This window comes from Carassius carassius, chromosome 1, assembly GCF_963082965.1.
Source record: "Carassius carassius chromosome 1, fCarCar2.1, whole genome shotgun sequence".
Classification (NCBI taxonomy): domain Eukaryota; kingdom Metazoa; phylum Chordata; class Actinopteri; order Cypriniformes; family Cyprinidae; genus Carassius; species Carassius carassius.
In genome coordinates, this window is record NC_081755.1 from 18,311,476 (window position 1) to 18,330,608 (window position 19,133).

General features: G+C 36.8%; 2 protein-coding genes and 1 long non-coding RNA gene across 4 annotated transcripts in view; 2 read left to right on the plus strand and 1 right to left on the minus strand.

Annotated features, from left to right (window-relative positions):
* LOC132140798 (NACHT, LRR and PYD domains-containing protein 3-like) overlaps nt 1-19,133 on the minus strand; it is a 263,118-nt gene that overhangs the window by 39,338 nt on the left and 204,647 nt on the right. The window lies entirely within an intron of this gene.
* Nucleotides 1,910-19,104, plus strand: LOC132140983 (uncharacterized). 2 transcript variants are annotated; one of them, XR_009433860.1, is made up of 5 exons: nt 1,910-2,049; nt 2,189-2,252; nt 17,589-17,674; nt 18,058-18,264; nt 18,614-19,104. It is a non-coding gene; the product is annotated as an uncharacterized LOC132140983 (long non-coding RNA). The 2 variants fall into 2 exon arrangements; XR_009433859.1 differs by having other exon boundaries at nt 1,916-2,049; nt 18,058-19,104.
* On the plus strand, nt 9,281-12,548 carry LOC132140942 (uncharacterized). The gene is made up of 6 exons (XM_059550036.1): nt 9,281-9,372; nt 9,491-9,617; nt 9,701-9,843; nt 11,850-11,961; nt 12,167-12,430; nt 12,491-12,548. Exons 1-5 carry the CDS (start codon nt 9,304-9,306, stop codon nt 12,385-12,387), a joined length of 672 nt encoding a protein of 223 aa, XP_059406019.1. The 5' UTR covers nt 9,281-9,303; the 3' UTR covers nt 12,388-12,430; nt 12,491-12,548.

The window sequence follows — 19,133 nt, forward strand, 5'->3', positions numbered from 1 at the left end:
ATGCTGCAGGCCCAAAGTTGGCAACTGTCCAGGGCTGCGTTTCCCAAAAGCACAGTAGCCTAAGCTTAAATTGAACGTAGCTCCATTTGTTTCAGTGGATCTACGATGTACTTAAAACTTAAGCTTACTATGTTTGTGGAAACACAGCCTAGGCCCTGTTCTTCTGTCTGCCGTAAAGTACGTCGCTCTCGCGAGTTCAAACAAATTTAACATGTGTTTAACACAATTCAACACACAATTCAATGAATTTAACACAATTCAATGTTTAGACACAAAAAGGTCCTTATTGATATTACAGCTACGAAATATTTTAATTAACTTACCGTAACATAAGCCCACAAATCACTTGGTTTTTAATCATCCGAAATGGCGTCTAGACATCTGATTCGATCGCTTTCGGTTTCTTTTTGTGAGTCACGTGAGTTCCGCTTCCTTCAGCGCTGCACTATCTGAACGCGATGGGGTCTGGCTGCAGACCATGGGCGAGCGGAGCTCCACTCTCGAACCGGAAATACGTCACCTCCACTTAAAAACATATTCTTCAAGCTTAAAAAAAAAAAAAAACAAGCACAAAAAAATAAAATAAAAAATAAGACAATACACTCAGAGTAAAGCCAGGCAGAAGATACGGGATAGTCTACAAAAAAATAACAATTCACAAAAGATTCATAGACATTACAAATGCAAAAGATGAATATAAGTAAATAGAAATAAATAACATTGGGAAAACACAAATAAATAATCTTCAGAAGATCAGGAAGTAACCTATAATGAAACCATAATTTCTTTAAGCAACAAAGAAGTTTTAGCAGCTTTCTTATTAGCTGATAAACAAAGAGAGTCATAAAATCATTTTAAATCAACACAAAAAAGTTTAAAATTGGGCTTCGAAAAAATTACTTTACACTTATGATGATAAAACTCACCACATAAAGTGAGCAAATCTGTCATCCATCTCCTTTGACCCGGTGTCCCAAATCAAAAACAGCACATTCACAACCTCAAAAGTAAAGAGTTTGTAATAAACAGAAAATATAAGCCAGGCTACTTTTTTTCCAGAACTTTTTTTCATAATCACATTCAAAAAACAGATGTGGTATTGTTTCAAGATTAGAATTACAGAATGCGCAGTGAGAAGATATGTCGAACTTAAATTTAGAAAGAAGAGAGTTACAGGGATAGTAATTATGTAGAATTTTAAAGTGAAGCTCTTTCCACTTGTTAGGTAACAGAAACTTATTAATTCCAGTCCATATATTAATTTTAGAAAGAGAAGGATAATTTAATTCCCATTTGAAAAAAAGCTTTGGGATGACAGCTAATCTTCCTAATAAGACATTTTCTAATCCAAAAGTTATTACATTTGACATTGGAAAGCTCCAAACCTCCGATAGACAATTGGGGCTTTTCACAAACGGATACTCTGTAGCTACAGAATGACCTAACCATATGCAAAAGTTTAGGTGAAATAGAATTAGTAACCCAGTTATAAACTTTAGGTGATGAATCTATTCCAAAAAGGTTGATAAATTCATTGTAGGAATAAAAGCTACCATACTTATTCAATAAATCCAAAATAAAAATAACACCTTTGTCAACCCAATCCTTAATAAAGATAGATTTTTTTTCCACACAGCACATTCTGATTGTTCCATATAATACTCCTATGAGGGGAAAAATTGTGGCAAAAGGCAAGCTTACAGGCCTCCAAGGCTTGCCTAGAAAATTAGCAAGCTTGAGCGGAAGTTAAAAATTCAACCCTCAACATTTTTCAAAGATAAATTTAGGTATGTGAAACCATAACAAATTAGAATCAGCATTCAGGCAACACTGTAAAAAATTCCTGTAAATTTACATGGAAATTTAACAGCAAATTGCTGTTTCCATGTAATAACAGCATTTTGCTTTTTTACAATGCATTATGGGAAGACTTGTTCACTTCGGGTTGCGTGGTCGATCAACAACAATTTGACACTGTTATTTGACAGTATTATACCCTATTTTCATCCAATGAGCACAAGGCGCGGCATTTTGGAATATCAGATTGAGGTAGGTTTGCAACGATTTATTATTTATTATCTTTAAATGACCTATTACTTTAAAATATAACATCTTAAACATCTAATGAAGCTTCTGTGATTTAAATCAGATGCCTCAATTAAATTATGTGTTTTAACTAACGTTATAGGCAAATAATAGGTCGACCGATCCCAGACTGCCGTCATACAGCCATCTTTATCACACACACACAGGTAAGAATCCCTAATTTTCATCCAACCTGCATAATTTACCAAACTTTATCCAAGTAATAGATGAATGGGAATGAAGATAATTAATCTTTTTTCCTTTTGTGGTAAGTTATGTTATGTGTACATTTCAGTCCATAAGATAGAGACATAGACAACTAACTTATAACTAACTAACATATAACTAACTTGTGGCCTCAAGATAAATTAACTCGTGGCCTCAAGATAAGTTAACTCGTGGCCTCAAGATAAGTTAACTCGTGGCCTCAAGATAAGTTAACTCGTGGCCTCAAGATAAGTTAACTCGTGGCCTCAAGATATGTTAACTCGTGGCCTCAAGATAAGTTAACTCGTGGCCTCAAGATAAGTTAACTCGTGGCCTCAAGATAAGTTAACTCGTGGCCTCAAGATAAGTTAACTCGTGGCCTCAAGATATGTTAACTCGTGGCCTCAAGATAAGTTAACTCGTGGCCTAAAGATAAGTTAACTCGTGGCCTCAAGATATGTTAACTCGTGGGCTCAAGATATGTTAACTCGTGGCCTCAAAATAAGTTAACTCGTGGCCTCAAGATAAGTTAACTCGTGGCCTAAAGATAAGTTAACTCGTGGCCTCAAGATATGTTAACTCGTGGCCTCAAGATAAGTTAACTCGTGGCCTCAAGATAGTGAAGTGTCTGACACATGGACCCTTTGTTATTAAACTGGACCCTGTACTGTAGTGCAATGTAATACTTCACATTCTGTGCAATATTATCTTTTTAATATTCAGTGTAATATAATTTGCTGCAGTTCTGTTTCTATTTATTTACTAGTACTGTTTATCACAATCAATTTAATTCTGTTAATACAGTAATGTAAATCTTGGAGGCTGCATATCCATAGTCATTTATAATTCTTCTTCATATTTTATAGCATATATTTATACTTTTTACATGTATATAGGCTACTTGTTTATTTACCAACTTCTATTATTATTTATATTCCTTTAAATGTCTTGATGTGCACATCAACTGTGACACAAGAATTGTCCCCCGGGTTATCAATATCAATAAAGATCAAAGTATTTCTGATTCTGATTTTAAGTTAGCCTATAGTAGTGTGCAGACTGGTTAATTAATTAATTAAGTGTTTCACATTTTGGAAAAGCATGTCTGTGTAGCCTATGATAAAACGTCAGAAGAGGGCGTTCTATGCTTAGGTCATGGTACCTCCGTCTGGCTGTATGTATTTATGTGTATTTCCGGGTATTTCCCAGTTGACGGCAAGGAGTTGCGGGATGAGAATGCGTTAGATGATCATATGAATAATTGTGACGGCTTTACAGAGGTAAGAGTGTTTTAATTAGAATGGTTAACATTTAGTTAGATGGCAAATTACTGCAAGACTATAGGTGTTTGAGGTGGAAGCATTAACGATTAGCATAACAAGTTAAGCAGGCTAATTCAACGTTAATGGTTATCAAGTAACTGCTATCTTAGTCTCTGTTACTAACGTTACACATTTTATCGGACTTGATAGCCATTAACGTTGAATTAACCTGCTTAACTTGTTATGCTAATTATTCATATGATCATCTAACGCATTCTCATCCCGCAACTCCTTGCCGTCAACTGGGAAATACCCGGAAATACACATAAATACATACAGCCAGGCGGAGGTACCGTGACCTAAGCATAGAACGCCATCTTCGGACATTTTATCATAGGCTACACAGACATGCTTTTCCAAAATGTGAAACACTTCAACAATTAATGAACCAGTCTGCACACTACTATAGGCTAACTTAAAATCAGAATCAGAAATACTTTGATCTTTATTGATATTGATAACCCGGGGGACAATTCTTGTGTCACAGTTGATGTGCACATCAAGACATTTAAAGGAATAAAAATAATAATAGAAGTTGGTAAATAAACAAGTAGCCTATATACATGTAAAAAGTATAAAAATATGCTATAAAATATGAAGAAGAATTATAAAGGACTATGGATATGCAGCCTACAAGATTTACATTACTGTATTAACAGAATTGAATTGATTGTGATGAACAGTACTAGTAAATAAATAGAAACAGAACTGCAGCAAATTATATTACACTGAATATTAAAAAGATAATATTGCACAGAATGTGAAGTATTACATTGCACTACAGTACAGGGTCCAGTTTAATAACAAAGGGTCCATGTGTCAGACACTTCACTATCTTGAGGCCACGAGTTAACTTATCTTGAGGCCACGAGTTAACATATCTTGAGGCCACGAGTAAACTTATCTTGAGGCCACGAGTTAACTTATCTTGAGGCCACGAGTTAACTTATCTTGAGGCCACGAGTTAGTATCTTGAGGCCACGAGTTAGTTATATATTTTTTTTTTTGACAAAGTGGGACCAGAGGGGCTCCGTACTAGCCTACTTATAAAATAACAATATAAAGATCCAGTGCATCCAGTTAGTGAACGGGTAAGATTTGCAGGCACACTCATAACGTGTGTGTAGGCTAAGTTGGTAAAGCATGCACGTGAATAATGAAGTTTGAGTTTTGAGTGTTTATGAAATGGGCACATGTACAATTTATTTAATTTTTTTTGTCAGTAAATGGTAGTGAGGAACATTTAAAATTCTTGTAATTACTAGGTCAACAAACCGCTGCTGGCTTGATCGCAGAAATAATAGCAGCATAACAATGTCTTGCACTGCATCTGTTTCAGATATTTTAACGAAAATCGATTGCTTCGGTAGTTATGAACTAGAGAATTCAGTATTTTTTTTTCTTGTGTCGTAATGTTAACATGCGCATTCAGTCCATGAGTATGGAATGATATCGCGGACTTTATTCAAAAGGAATCACAAATTGTATTTGCAATTGCGTTTTCAATTTGTGGACGCATAAAATGTGACATAATCCAAACGCAAATGCAAATCGTGCATTACCGTTTGCATTTTCGTTTAAGTCAACGCACAGTGTCTGCCATATTTAAAGTGGAAATGCAAAGTCCGTTTGCAATTGTGTTTCCAATGTCTTACGAGTCTTGACCCTGTCATATTTAAATAGCAATTTCAATTACCACGTCTGCTTTTTCACTTTCTCAGCGTCGCGTACGTAGCCAACCAAAACTCAAATGGAATCGCAATTCCCTTTGTATTTGCATTTCCGATGCCTTACACGGAAACCTGTCAATCAGTGTCAAGGGTGGGATTATGCTATGGGGCGTGTTCGTGTTGGGACGTGACGTCACTCACAGTCGACCGCATTTGGCGGGCCATGCGTTCAGTGGTTTTACGTTAAATGTGTTGATCAGAATATCGGGCCGTATTTATGTAAAATTTTCATTTTATCTCGTAATGGAGAAGTCAATCTCTCAGCTGCTGCGAGAGGCGGCTGCAGCTCTGGAACAATCATCATCAGACGTGTCTCCATCGAGTGCTCCTTCACCTGCGATGATACGCACAACAACTGACGTCCAAGGTGAGGATTCTTTATTGTTTTTTTATTTATAATATTTTACCTACTTCACCAATAACCATATATCTTTCTCGGACCTGTAAAATGCGTCCGGTCGGGATTTTGAAGCTGGCTAGAAAGGTCTAAAAATTTGACATATTGGCGTGCATACACGTCGTGTATTTGCTCCTGAACACCACCGGTGTTCTGACGGAACACCATAACACCCATCAGAATGGCATACCGTCGGTTAATGCGCACGCGCAGCAGTGAAATTGGTGGAATTGCGCATGCGTTAAATTCAAACATCATTTCAGTTTACCCAAGATTACAAGCGGTTAGTTTTGGTGTATTATATCGCATATTGTATACAAATATATATTTATATACAAATCTGTATCAAAACAGCATACCCCTTAATAAACTGTATTTTTTTTATTAAAACGGAAGCTATCAAAACAGCATACCCCTTTATAAACCGTATTTGTATTAAACCAGGAGCTATCAAGACAGCATACCCCTTTATAAACTGTATTTTTTTATTAAACCAGGAGCTATCAAAACTGCATACCCCTTTATAAACTGTATTTGTATTAAACCAGGAGCTATCAAAACAGCATACCCCTTTATAAACTGTATTTTTTTATTAAACCAGTAGCTATCAAAACAGCATACCCCTTTATAAACTGTATTTTTATTAAACCAGGGGCTATGAAAACAGCATACCTCTTTATAAACTGTATTTTTATTAAACCAGGGGCTATCAAAACAGCATACCCCTTTATAAACTGTATTTTTATTAAGCTAAATTGACAGGCTCCACTATAAAACTCAACTTCCGGTATGCTATTCTGACAAAGTATGCTACATCGACAGAACACCGGCACCAGTTGTCATGTGTTAATGTGTTCCTTCCTGATTATTCTGTAATAATACTTTTACAAATCCATATCCTGCTTTCTTCTTTCTATGGATGGAACTGTGTAAATGAGACCACCAGACATGCTTTGCTTCTCGTAATCAGAAACCTCAATAACTTAAATTTTTCCCCAAACTCTGTTAAACTGATAATAATATAACTGAACACGTTTCATAAGACTATTTGACAGGTGGGTTATTTTACATACATTATTGCAAAATATTTACTGTGTTCAAAAATTTAATTTATTTTATTCCTTTAAAATGTTTACAAGGTACACGTAGTGAAGTGAGCAGGTTGTTTGCCCCATATGCACAATCACGAGTTGGTTTACGGAAGAGGTCATGCAGTTCAGCTGTGCCAGCAAAGAAATCAAAGACCATAACATACACCCTCAGATTTTTTTGCTTGTCTAAAAGAAGAGACTGTGAGATTCCAAACCCATCTGAGAAGCTGAAGCTGGAGAAAGCTGATCTGGGGGGAAAAAAAATTGTTTTCCCAGGTAACTTGTAACATTGTGAAATAAAATAGTTCTATCATATAGAATGTCAATGCAGAATTACGTTTCTACGTAATCTATTTTTGTTTTCTAAGCATTTCTATTTTATTTTTTAAAAGACATGCGGTACACATTTTGTTTGCCTTTCAGATAAATATTGTCAGCCAGAGGATTTTACAGATTACCTCTATAAACAGTTTCCGAAGCTCAAAGATGCTGGAGGCTATGAACTTCTTAAGACTCGAGGTGCTACCCACTCAAAGTCATTGGAGATAATCCCTTGTCCTAATGAAGGATACTCGGCAGAGTACTTGAGCAACAGTACCCTTGGCATAGGAGTTAGCATGATTTTCATCAGACCTCTTCAGAAAGACCTAAGCTTGGAGGTATGTAAACTGCATAAATAAAGCATGGGAAATGGCTGTTAAGATTTGCCATGTCTGAATTTTTTTTTTGTTGTTTTTTTTTTTTTTCTCATTGAAAAGTACTCCGAGGGAAAATCAGGACAAGGGCCACAAGTACCTTGTTTGTACTGCCAAGAAAAAATTTCTGTTGCTGAAATGCAGAAACATGTCGACCAATGTGAAATGTAAGTGATGCATGGAAAACTTTCTAACTAAACAATAGAATGTTAAAGAATACTAAAAGTATAATAGTCCTTTTTTTCTATATTTATTTTCATTTCCTTTTTTTAACAAATCAGGTTGGAGGGATGGGCATGCCAAATCCCCCAAAGCAGCAGTGAGGAATCACCTAGAAGCAGCAGACAGGGTTTTCCTAGAGACAGCAGCGGGGAATTACCTAGAAGCAGAAAGAGTTTTCCTAGAGACAGCAGCGAGGAATTACCTAGAAGCAGAAAGAGTTTTCCTAGAGACAGCAGCGAGGAACTACCTAGAAGCAGCAGACAGGGTTTTCCTAGAGACAGCAGCGAGGAATTACCTAGCAGCAGCAGACAGGGTTTTCCTAGAGACAGCAGCGAGGAATTACCTAGCAGCAGCAGACAGAGTTTTCTTCAAGACAGCAGCGAGGACTTACCTTGAAGCAGCAGACAGCAAACCTTCAGAAGCAGCAGCATCAGACAGGAAAATGATCAAAGTAGAGAAGCAAGGGACAGTGACAATGAAGGTGATTTAGTTGAAGTTTCCTGCAGTCTGTACAACAATAAGGTTCTTTTCTCTATATCAGAGGATAGCTAGAAAAAACTTTTCAAAATATGACAATGTCTAAAGCCTTGTGAAAAGTGCCTACCAGATTTTTATTAAATTATATTTAATTTTTTTATTTTCCTTTCTTCTCAGAGTGGAAAGTTGAGCCAAACTTGTTTCAGGCAGCACATCAATACAGAAGGAGACTTTTGGAAAGGGCCGAAAGTCTATCTGCTGAAAGTCTAACTGCAGGACTGAACCTATGCAGCAGTACACAGGAAAGAGAAAGAGAAATGTTTACTTTCTATAAATCTCAACCTGGCAACTGGGCTCGTCCATTTTTCGTCATACTCCGGGGTAAAACTAATAGTTTTATTTAAATATTAACACATTTCATACAAGCAATCTGTATGGCAATATCACTGTATGTTTAATATTCTGGATACACTGCATAGATATTAATATTCTTTTCGTTATCTCAGGTGGTGCAGCAATTGGAGATGGTGTGAAACGCTACTTTCTATCCCAGGTTATTTCACGTGTGCAGTTTGGGTTTGCCCTAGATTTTGGTAAGTAATTGTAATCTAAACATTACGTAATTAAGGGAGGGTTTAGCAAAAATGCACATTCTTTCAGTACTCTCAGTCTGTTTGATTTTAATTGTATGACTGTTTTTTGTCAAAACAAGAGAAAATTGATTGGTTTTGAGTAATTTCTAAAATAATTGCTATTTTTTTTTAGATGCAATATCAATTTAAAATTTTATTAATTTTTTAAATGGAATTACACATGACAAAACTGTATAAAATTGTGTTACCTTGGAACTTGTATTGAGCCTAAAAAAAGTGTTCTTTTTTTCTCACTTTAGACAATTGTGGCAAAACTTTATTTTTCACCGGTCAAGAAGACCATTTGGTGCCATCAACCTCCCGAACTCTGCTGGATAGTGACCTGTTCCGCATTGTTGGACGCATGATTGGCCATTCTTTCATTAATGGTGGTCCCTTATTGACTGGACTTAGCCCTGCTATGTTTGGAATAATAACTGGACAAATGAATGAGACAGTCATAATTCAACTGGAAGATTGCCCTGACACCGATGTAATCGACATTGTCCATCTGGTATGTACAACATAAAACCTACCTCTGTTCATTGTTTTGTGCAAATAAAAATTACTGTGAAAATGAGAATATTTGAACTAGATTAACATATTTTTTGATAACATTGATTTTATTACAGCTTCAAAGACCAAATACACTTTCTGAAGATGAGCGTGCAAAAGTGAATGACCTGGCTGTCAGTTGGGATCTGCCTCGGGTCACTGTGGAAAACAGACTGTGGCTAGCCCAAAGCCGCCTTCACCATGCTGTAAGTTTAACCTTTTTAAAACATTTTATTTTAAACCATTTTTGTAATTATTTATGAAAGACTGCAACAATTAAATACTACAGGTCATTGGCCGGCGGGAGAAACAGATGCAGCAGTTGAAAAAAGGACTGAAGGATACTGGAGTTTTGCGCATGGTTAAAGAACGATCTTCTCTCATTGAAGTCCTATTTCCACGATCATCTTCCCTGACAATTGTTGCACAGGTAATGTACATCATGTGTCATAGAATATTTCCAAATAGATAGTAAGATATACTTGCACATCATTCTGTGTAATGATTATGCATTATCTACAGTTACTTCTAATAGCAAAGCATGGTTTACACAGAACTGGTCAAATGTTTTGGAATAATTACTATTAGTACGATTGGTCTCTTCTGTTCACCAAAGCTAGATTTATTTGATCAAAAATAGAGTAAAAACTGTAATATTGTGAAATATTATTACAATTTAAAATAATAAATGTGTCTTGAGCAACTAATCTGCATTCATGTAACTCTGAAGACTGGAGTAATGATCCCTGAAAATTAAGGTTTGAATTGCAGGATTAAAGAGAATTAAGAAATAATTTATTTTCTCCAAAACACGTTGTGAAAAATGATTTGCAACCTTTTATTAAATAGTTTTTGCAACCTCCCTTTTCCAAGATAACAGATCTGAGTCTTCTCCTATAATGCCAAGCGAGAGAACACCTGACATGAGATCAGAGACCATTCCTCCATACAGAATCTCTCCAGATCCTTCAGATTCCCAGATCCATGTTGGCGCTTCTCCTCTTCAGTTCAGCCCACTCATATTCTATATGGTTCAGGTCAGCGACTGGGATGGCCATTACAGATGCTTGGTTTTGTTCTCAGTGACCCATTTTTGTTTTGATGTTTGTTTTTGGATCATTGTCATGTTGGAAGATCCAACCACGGCCCATAATAAGATTTTTAGCAGAAGCCGCCCGGTTTGGATTTTTTTATTCGTTGATATTTGATAGAATCCATGATGTCATGTATCTGAATAAGAAGTCCAGGACCTCCAGCAGAAAAATAGGCCCACAACATTAAAGATCCAGTGGTATATTAAATTGTACACATGGGGTACTTTTTATCCTTGTGTGCACCCAACCCATCTGGCGTGTTGGCTGCCAAAAAGCTCTTTTTTTTTTTCATCTGACCACAGAACCCTGTGTTTTTTAAAGTTCCAGTCATGTCTGGCCACTGAATATGCTGGAGTATGTTTTTGGAGGAGCATTTATCTTGAAACCCTCCCAAACTACATGTGGGGATGTAGGGGTTGTTTGAATGTTTTATTTTTTTTATATAGGCTTTCTGACCCCAAGACTCAACTAATCTCTGCAATTCTCCATGTTTTATTCTTGAAGAGTCTTTGGCCACTCAAACCATCCTCCACACCATGCATTAAGATAATATAGATGCACGTCCTCTTCCTGGCAGATTTGTAACATTTTTACTTTATTATAACTTCTTAATTATTGCCTTGACGGTCAAAATGGGTATTTTCAATTATTTAGCTATTTTCTTAAAGCCAGTTTCTATTTTGTGACGCTCAACAATCTTTTGCTGCAAATCAGAACTGTATTGTTTGGTTTTGCACATTGTGATGGATGATTAAGGGAATTTGGCCATTGTGTTTCCTCATATTTAAAATCCTGTGAAACAAGAAGTCATGGCTGGACAATTTCATGTTCCTAGTCCCTCTGGTCTGCTGAAAAAAGGTAAATAATAATGGGAATATACTTCAGAGATATTTTATTCATAAAACATTCTAGGGGTATGAATAATTGTGGCCAACTTGTTTTGGAGAAAAACATTTTTTTTCATAATGTGACCATTTTGAATGAACAATTTATTTTTTACAGCCATTTTTGATCATATTTACCCACTGTATGTGGGTGTATTTTGGAACTTAACTTGTTAGTCTTTCACATTGTATGACCCTTAAAAAACAGAAACATTCTTAAACTTTTAGTTTAACTCAAGCTGCTAAAAGAAAGTCCTACATATCAAAAGACAGTGACTAAACTGTAAGAATTTTTTTTTTTTTATGTGAATTATCCCTTATTAGTTTTACTTACTGATTTCAAGAGTGTTCACAGTGTAATGCTATATAATTTTGTAGCATTAATTCCAGGGTGTAGTCGTATAGTACCAGCAGTGGCTAAGCTACTGCATCAATTTATTTTGTGATTATTATACTAGATGATCCTGGAAAAAGTAATATGGCCAAACCCTGACAGTGATGATGAGGAGAACTTCAATCTGGAAACATGCTGCAGAATCACATCCTATTTACGGCAATACATTGAACAAGGTACACATTTTGATTCTGTATTTGTACACGTTTAATATAGTATTTTTAAGATGTAATTTGCTGGGTTGGGTTTGTGTGGTTATTTCATTGTAAGATGACATGAAGATGTCTTATATGAAAATGTCATGTCAGTTTTAATGTCACATTTATTCAATTAGCATACAAGCTAACACATTTTACTTTATATATATAAAAAAAAAAACAGGTACACCACAAGAGCTGAAAAATCTTGTTGAGTTTTGGGTTGGCTGGACAAGCCTACCACAGGAACTGTACGTGGAAGTGTCACCTGACGTCAGAATGCCAACTGCCTCAACATGCAGGGAGACACTTAAAATCCCACTGCATTACAGTGGTTATGAAGAATTCTGCGCTGATATAAATGCAGCTGTGTCCAGCAACAGCTTTGGTTTTGGTTTAGTTTAAAATGAATATTTCGTAAACCCTCATGTTGTCTTAGGGTTCTGTTTGGGCCTCATTTGATATGTTCCCCCATTAAAACAACATTGTTCCCTTTATCTCAGTGTTATGGAATTTTGAGACTTTTGTTACATTATTTGTCTAAACGCATAATAAACCTAGGTTTGATTTAATTGTTCTGAAGGTATGTATGATTTTGTTCTTGTCCATTTCACATTGGTTTCATTTTTCAATAAAATGATTAAATCCCACATAAATCTGAACAAATTGACAAATGAAAGCCTGATACTACACCACAAATGTAAAGTGTAACAAACATTCTTACACACCCACTTGGTTTAACTGCAACAGGCAGCATTTTTATTGAATTTCGCAAAGTGATAACACTTATTTAAAGGGGTGAGACTTAGCACCAACACACACACTTCTGTGAATGATGACATTGTACAAGCATATTTGGGTGAACAGTTGATCTATCCCAATAAACGAGTTACCTGTTGCACCGTTTCACAGTAAGCATCCACTGCTTCAGTAAAAAGAACATTTGGACTGGGTAAGGTCTCCATCTCTGCAGCAGTCAACTCTCTCTCTAGTTGTGCTTGTGGAACTGCAACTCCCTCCATTTCATTACTGCATGATGGTCCTTCCCAGTCTATTCCGAAGTCTTCACTCACCTTACAACAACACGGGGAAAAAAAAACTAAAATTAAATTTAAAGAAATGACAAACATAACATCACAAACTGTCATATCTACATGTACCTGGTCTGGATCATCAGCAGTTTGAAATGTTGTCCACAACTGTAGAGGGGATTGGCTACCCGTGGACCTTAATTTGTGGTTATTCCAAGCTTCCTGGAACAGATTAAGATTTCTTTGCAACTGAGGCAGGAAAATCCAGTGTAATGCGTATAGGTGCACCTCATTATCTGGATACAGCAAACTCTCAGTCTCCATTCCATAGAACAGGCAGTAAAACATAGACATCCCTCCATAACCTTTCAATTCTACAGAGACAACTTTACAACAATTTCATTGAAATGAAATCTATTTAACTTTTTCTCCCACCCACACAAAGCACCTTTGATTGTGGACACTTCTTCCAGTTATGTGTGAGTTGCGGTTCTCTCCCCTATGTGCCACCATGAAGTGTGCCACTTCGGTGTTCTCCAAGCCCTTGTCTGAGCGCACTCGAGAGGGGAGTCCAAACTTCTGAACTGCTCCAATAAAACTGTCAACAACAGTTGATGCCCGGTTGTTTGTCGCAGCACTTAGGTAAACAATTAAGCAGCTAAAGCCATCAATGCCTCCATGAATGACAAACCTCCACCTAAATAAGAGATCAGATACATAAAATAAAACATTACGTTTTATGAGACCCTCCCTTCCTCCTCTATCCTCCCATGTTAGGTTTTTTTTTCTGCATTTAAATTATTAGGTGGCTAGTGCTACCGAAATTAAATTTCTTATGACTTGAGCAAATTCAGACATCCATTTTTAAAACATACCCTTTCATGCTTTTTTTCTTCCAATATTTATGTTGTTATATTATGTTATACACTTAAAAAAACCAAACATTCCAAAAGTTTGTTCTGGATAACACGGTGGGGATCTGTTTACTGGTGCTATCTGCTGGATGACAGAGCAAAAGTATTCAAACTTTTTTTTAGCAGAACCAACCTTTATGGAAGCAATTGTTTTATTAACCCTGAATATCTAATATGACTTGGCCTATATATGACTAAACTGAACAATATTTAAATATTTTGACTGTACTAGTTACGACTAAAAATATTAGTTTTCTCTGCCTTGGTTAAGTGAGGGCCAACTTTTTTACTAATGATTGTAGTTTCTTATGAATGTAGGTTTTCTTATAGAAAAAATGTAAGGCAAAGAAGGCCAGGTTATTTTTCCTACAGCCTCAGCATGAAAACAAAATATTTTAAAGAGGAAGACCGAAAGGTTTGTAAATCATAGATATGAAGGCTTTTGAGCCTCTCGTTCTACTTTATTAGCTTTTGATGTAAACACAAATTGTATTACAGTAGATTAAGACCACCCAAAGTAATTTTTCACACAGGAAAAAACCCTGTGCAATGTATCATAGTATATTTGCCTAAGTTTAGACTCCCAATACCTTATTAGCTTGTGGTTTCCGTCTATATGCCACATTGCATTTGGTCCTGAGACAGAGTATTGACGGCGATGACGTGTGCATATTGATAATGCTCTCAGCTGAGTTCCCAGTGGATCGACTCTTCGCACAGACTCGCGCACCCTTGAAGCTTAAAAGAAAACAAAATGCAAAATATATTTATTTACATCAATACATTAATTAAAATCTAATTAAATGTTTTGTTTTTGATTCTGTAATTAACTAGAAATTCAACCAATTATGGTATTTAAGAATTTAACCAATAAAACCTGAACCTTTAATATAAAACATCCAAATTGCTGGCCGCACACTGAATCTGTGCTGAAGTTAGCAATGTGCTGAAACTTTTGCTTGCTTTTTAATTCACATGCACTTTGCACGATGCAACTTATAGTATAAAAAGTGTTTTGCTAGACTTCTTCAATTTGTACTGTATGCAGTGTGCGACCAGCAACCTTCTTGCTCGTTTTTTAACTATTCCCTTAGCTCTATGCACCTGAAGATAAAGGATTTCTTGTCAATTTGGAGTGCAATAATTTTTTCTAATTGACAAAAAGTGTAAACTCAAAATATCATAAAATTTTTCCTACTCTGAATATGAAGACCTTGTGCCCGCAGATGACCATGTATAATCCTGTACCCAGCGTTAGGGTAATGACTTTGTATTTCTGTCACAATGTTGTCTAATACATCATCAGTGACATCAGAGTACAAATCTTTAGCCCTTTGGGGGAAGAATAAATGATTTAAGAGTCATCAGAAAACTAAGGCAATAATCATAACATAATAACCAATGATATCATCAAAATCCTTTAAATGACAAATTAATAAAAAAAAGTGATCTGGAGTGCCAAAAGTAGCTGCCATGTTTTATAGTGCATGTATTTATATTTGTTATTTATACAGTGCGATTTCACTTTTTCTCTCTCATTAATACAAATGTATTAAAATTAAGTACCTTAATCCATGCTGTTCCTGTCTTCTACTTATGGTTCGCTCAGATACTCCAAGCAGGCGTGCAAGCTGGACACATGAGTAACCACATATCACGTAGTACTCGATCATCTCTTGTGGTATGTCCAGTAAAGGCCGTCCTGGTCCTTTAGTTGTCCTGTCCTTCACAAAAAGCCTGCTAGCTACTTCACTGAGGTTGGCGAAGACAACATTACTGATGTTGCTGTTGGTCAAGGCCACGAACTCATTTATCTTATCCAAAATTAAATGGCTTCTGAGTAAGAGGAAATCTGTAGAGGATGCACGGTCGTCAACTTGCTGCGCGAGCATCATAAGGTCGTCCACAATTTCACCAACTACCTCCATTTCACCATTGTTTACAATAAATCTGCATCTGTTCAGGGCATCACCTCTTGACCGTCGACTGTGAGTGACGTCACGTCCCAACACGAACACGCCCCATAGCATAATCCCACCCTTGACACTGATTGACAGGTTTCCGTGTAAGGCATCGGAAATGCAAATACAAAGGGAATTGCGATTCCATTTGAGTTTTGGCTGGCTACGTACGCGACGCTGAGAAAGTGAAAAAGCAGACGTGGTAATTGAAATTGCTATTTAAATATGACAGGGTCAAGACTCGTAAGACATGGAAAACACAATTGCAAACGGACTTTGCATTTCCACTTATGGCAGACACTGTGCGTTGGCTTAAACGAAAATGCAAACGGTAATGCGCGATTTGCATTTGCGTTTGGATTATGTCACATTTTATGCATCCACAAATTGAAAACGCAATTGCAAATACAATTTGCGATTCCTTTTGAATAAAGTCTGCGATATCATTCCATATTTAAGGAATCCTGCTCTGTTCTATTTGAAATTGCAAGCCAAGCTATTGCTTCCAGCCTCAGTCATTCAGACAATAATTGAAGACATGCAGTCAATACATGAAATCAATCAGTCCCATTTGCTTTTCAGACTTCAGGAAAAGTTAATCTAACTTAATGTCCAGAAGCAATGATAAAAATGGTACTTGACGATCTTAAAGCTGAAGATCTTTTTACATCCTGTAATAGCCACAAATTAAGATCAGATCAGCGAAGAAAAACATTTTTCAAGAAAAGCTTTCATTATGTTGAACCTGTGCCTATTCGCCTAGGACAGAATGAAGCAGGTAAAGAGTGTTTTGTGCAGTATGTACCAGTAAAAAAAAACAATTGAATCTCTTCTTCACCGCAAGTCTGTAAGAGAACAGTACAATGATGTGCACAGTCGTGTCCGGTTGAAGGACATTTTAAAGGATGTTTGGGATGGTGAAAACATAACTGCAAACTTGCATCACACAGATGAATCTGCATTAGGCTTGGTCTTATATCAAGGTGCTTTTGAGGTTGCGAACCCTCTTGGGTCTGGGGAAAAAAAGCATAAAATTCTAGCTATGTACCTCACATTAGCAGATCTATTTCCTCATAATAGGTCAAGTACTGACCAAATGCAACTGGTGTTTCTATGCAGGGAACAAGACTTTAAGTACTTTGGTCAAGAATTGGTCATGAGGTGCTTAATAAATGACCTTAAAGACCTTGAGACTACAGGCATAGATTTTCCAGATGGACTGAACGTTAAAGGAATCTTGCAGGCAATAGCTGGTGACAATTTAGGCTCACATAGCATTGGTGGGTTTCTGGAGAATTTCAGCGGAAGTAGATACTTTTGCAGATATTGCAAAATTGACAAATATACTTTTCAGGAAAATCCACTTTCCAGAGCCACATGTTGCCCCCATGCCTTGGACATGATTTGTTTTGAAGGTGTTGTGTCGTATGACCTTGCTTTATGTATACAACATCTTGTAAAGGTTGACAGACAGTTTACGTACCTGGAATTGAATCGAAGGATTAGTCAGTTCAAGTTTCCAGGTAATGACAACTGTGACAGACCGTGTGAGATCAACCCAGGAAGTGAGAAGCTAAGTGGGCATGCTGTACAGAACTGGTGTTTTTTGAGGATGCTGCCAATGTTATTGTGTGACATGTATTTCAAACAGTGTGTAAGAAAACTACATAACTTTAAAAATCTGTGCTTTACTCTCTCAGAAAGACATCAGCTTCTGCAGGCATTTCTTCATGCTGGTGAGCTCTTCCCTCCTGCTATTGTAGCAGAAAAGGCAACAGAGTTTGTGGTGAGTGACTACAATGATGTCATAAGAGAGTCTGTATCTGAATATGATTTTCAGCCTGAAAATTCTTTGGTTTCTCATGAGGCAGCTGTGAAAGGCACAACATACCAAAAAAACATGTATGTTGTCATTCATGAAACTGATGAGGGGCTTATTGTGGGGAGGATTGTGATGACAGTCATACACAATACTTCAGTGTACTTCATCACAGAACTTTTCCAAACTTACAGTATCCCTGACATGGGTGTTCATTGCTTGACACCAATGAATGGATCCTACTCTTGTGTTAATCAGAATGACCTTCTGGATTATTATCCATTGTCAAAGTACACAGTGTTTGATATGTCTGTAATAGTTCTTTATCATTCTTTTGTCTCAATTTAAAGCAATGTCCGCCTTGGTGGGAGAACTGAGGGAAATCATCCTCAGGGCTTTGCCGTCAAATGATGAGAACACCACACAGCTTTTGATCGACAAACTTGTAGGCTCGGGATTGGAATCCAAAGATGATCTTCAGTATGTTCAACAAGAAGACATCAGTGATATACTACCAACTATAAAACTCAGAAAACTTCTCAATGCTTTTAAAATGGGTAATTATAATCTCACATCTTCATCTATATTTCTATTCATTTTAAAATGGCTGAACATGTAAAAGTGGGTTGTTGAGAGATGTTAACGGGGTTATAATTTTCTATTCATCAGATATGAGCGTTGTTACTCAGTTTTACTTAAACAATTTGTTTGCTTGCTTGCGCACTCACCCCAGTAGTGACATGAACAATGTGAATAGTTTTAGATGTAAACAATGTCTACATTTGTAGAAAACCGGCCATTGTTACCATGTGTGGAATTGAATCAATTTTATTCTGTATATATCAAGTTGTGTCTGTACAGATCATGTGGATTTTAACTACCTTTTCAATATTTTGTTTTACTCAGAGTCAGAAACTGTCACTTTGGATCATACCACTATGCAGCACACTCCTTCCTTATCAGCTGGGAGCTCCTCACCACAGCCATGCTCTTCTAATATGTCGGTAACTACTGATGGAGAATCAAGCAGTCTTGAAAACAGTCGACTATCTACATCCTATTTTAGGAAATCGTGGTCAAATACCTTTCAGGTACCATGGCAGCTCATGCCTGCAGAAATTCAGTCTGCTCTCTCTTCTGGGAAGAGACCTTCACCACCAGCAAGACGACAAATGGTCAGGGTGCTTGCAGATGAAATGAGAAAATTTGAGCCAACACCAACACGTGCACAGTGTCTTACTATTTGTAAAGCGATTGTCCATCAATATCCCCAGAGCTTTGCGGATCAACTTCATGATGGCCAAGTTGTAGGGGAAGGTTACAGCTCACTTTTGGCCCAGATCAAGAATAGAATCGATAACCTCAGCCGGGCCACTAGCTTCCGACAGCACCGGTCAGCTGGCAGTGGTCTTAAAAGAGGACCCAC

Excerpts from the sequence above, each read along its gene's own strand:
- LOC132140942 (XM_059550036.1), top strand. The coding sequence starts at position 9,304 with ATGAATGAGACAGTCATAATTCAACTGGAAGATTGCCCTGACACCGAT. Across the intron at positions 9,618-9,700 it reads CCAAAGCCGCCTTCACCATG|AGGTCATTGGCCGGCGGGAG; the intron begins CTGTAAGTTTAA and ends ATTAAATACTAC. Across the intron at positions 9,844-11,849 it reads CCCTGACAATTGTTGCACAG|ATGATCCTGGAAAAAGTAAT; the intron begins GTAATGTACATC and ends TTATTATACTAG.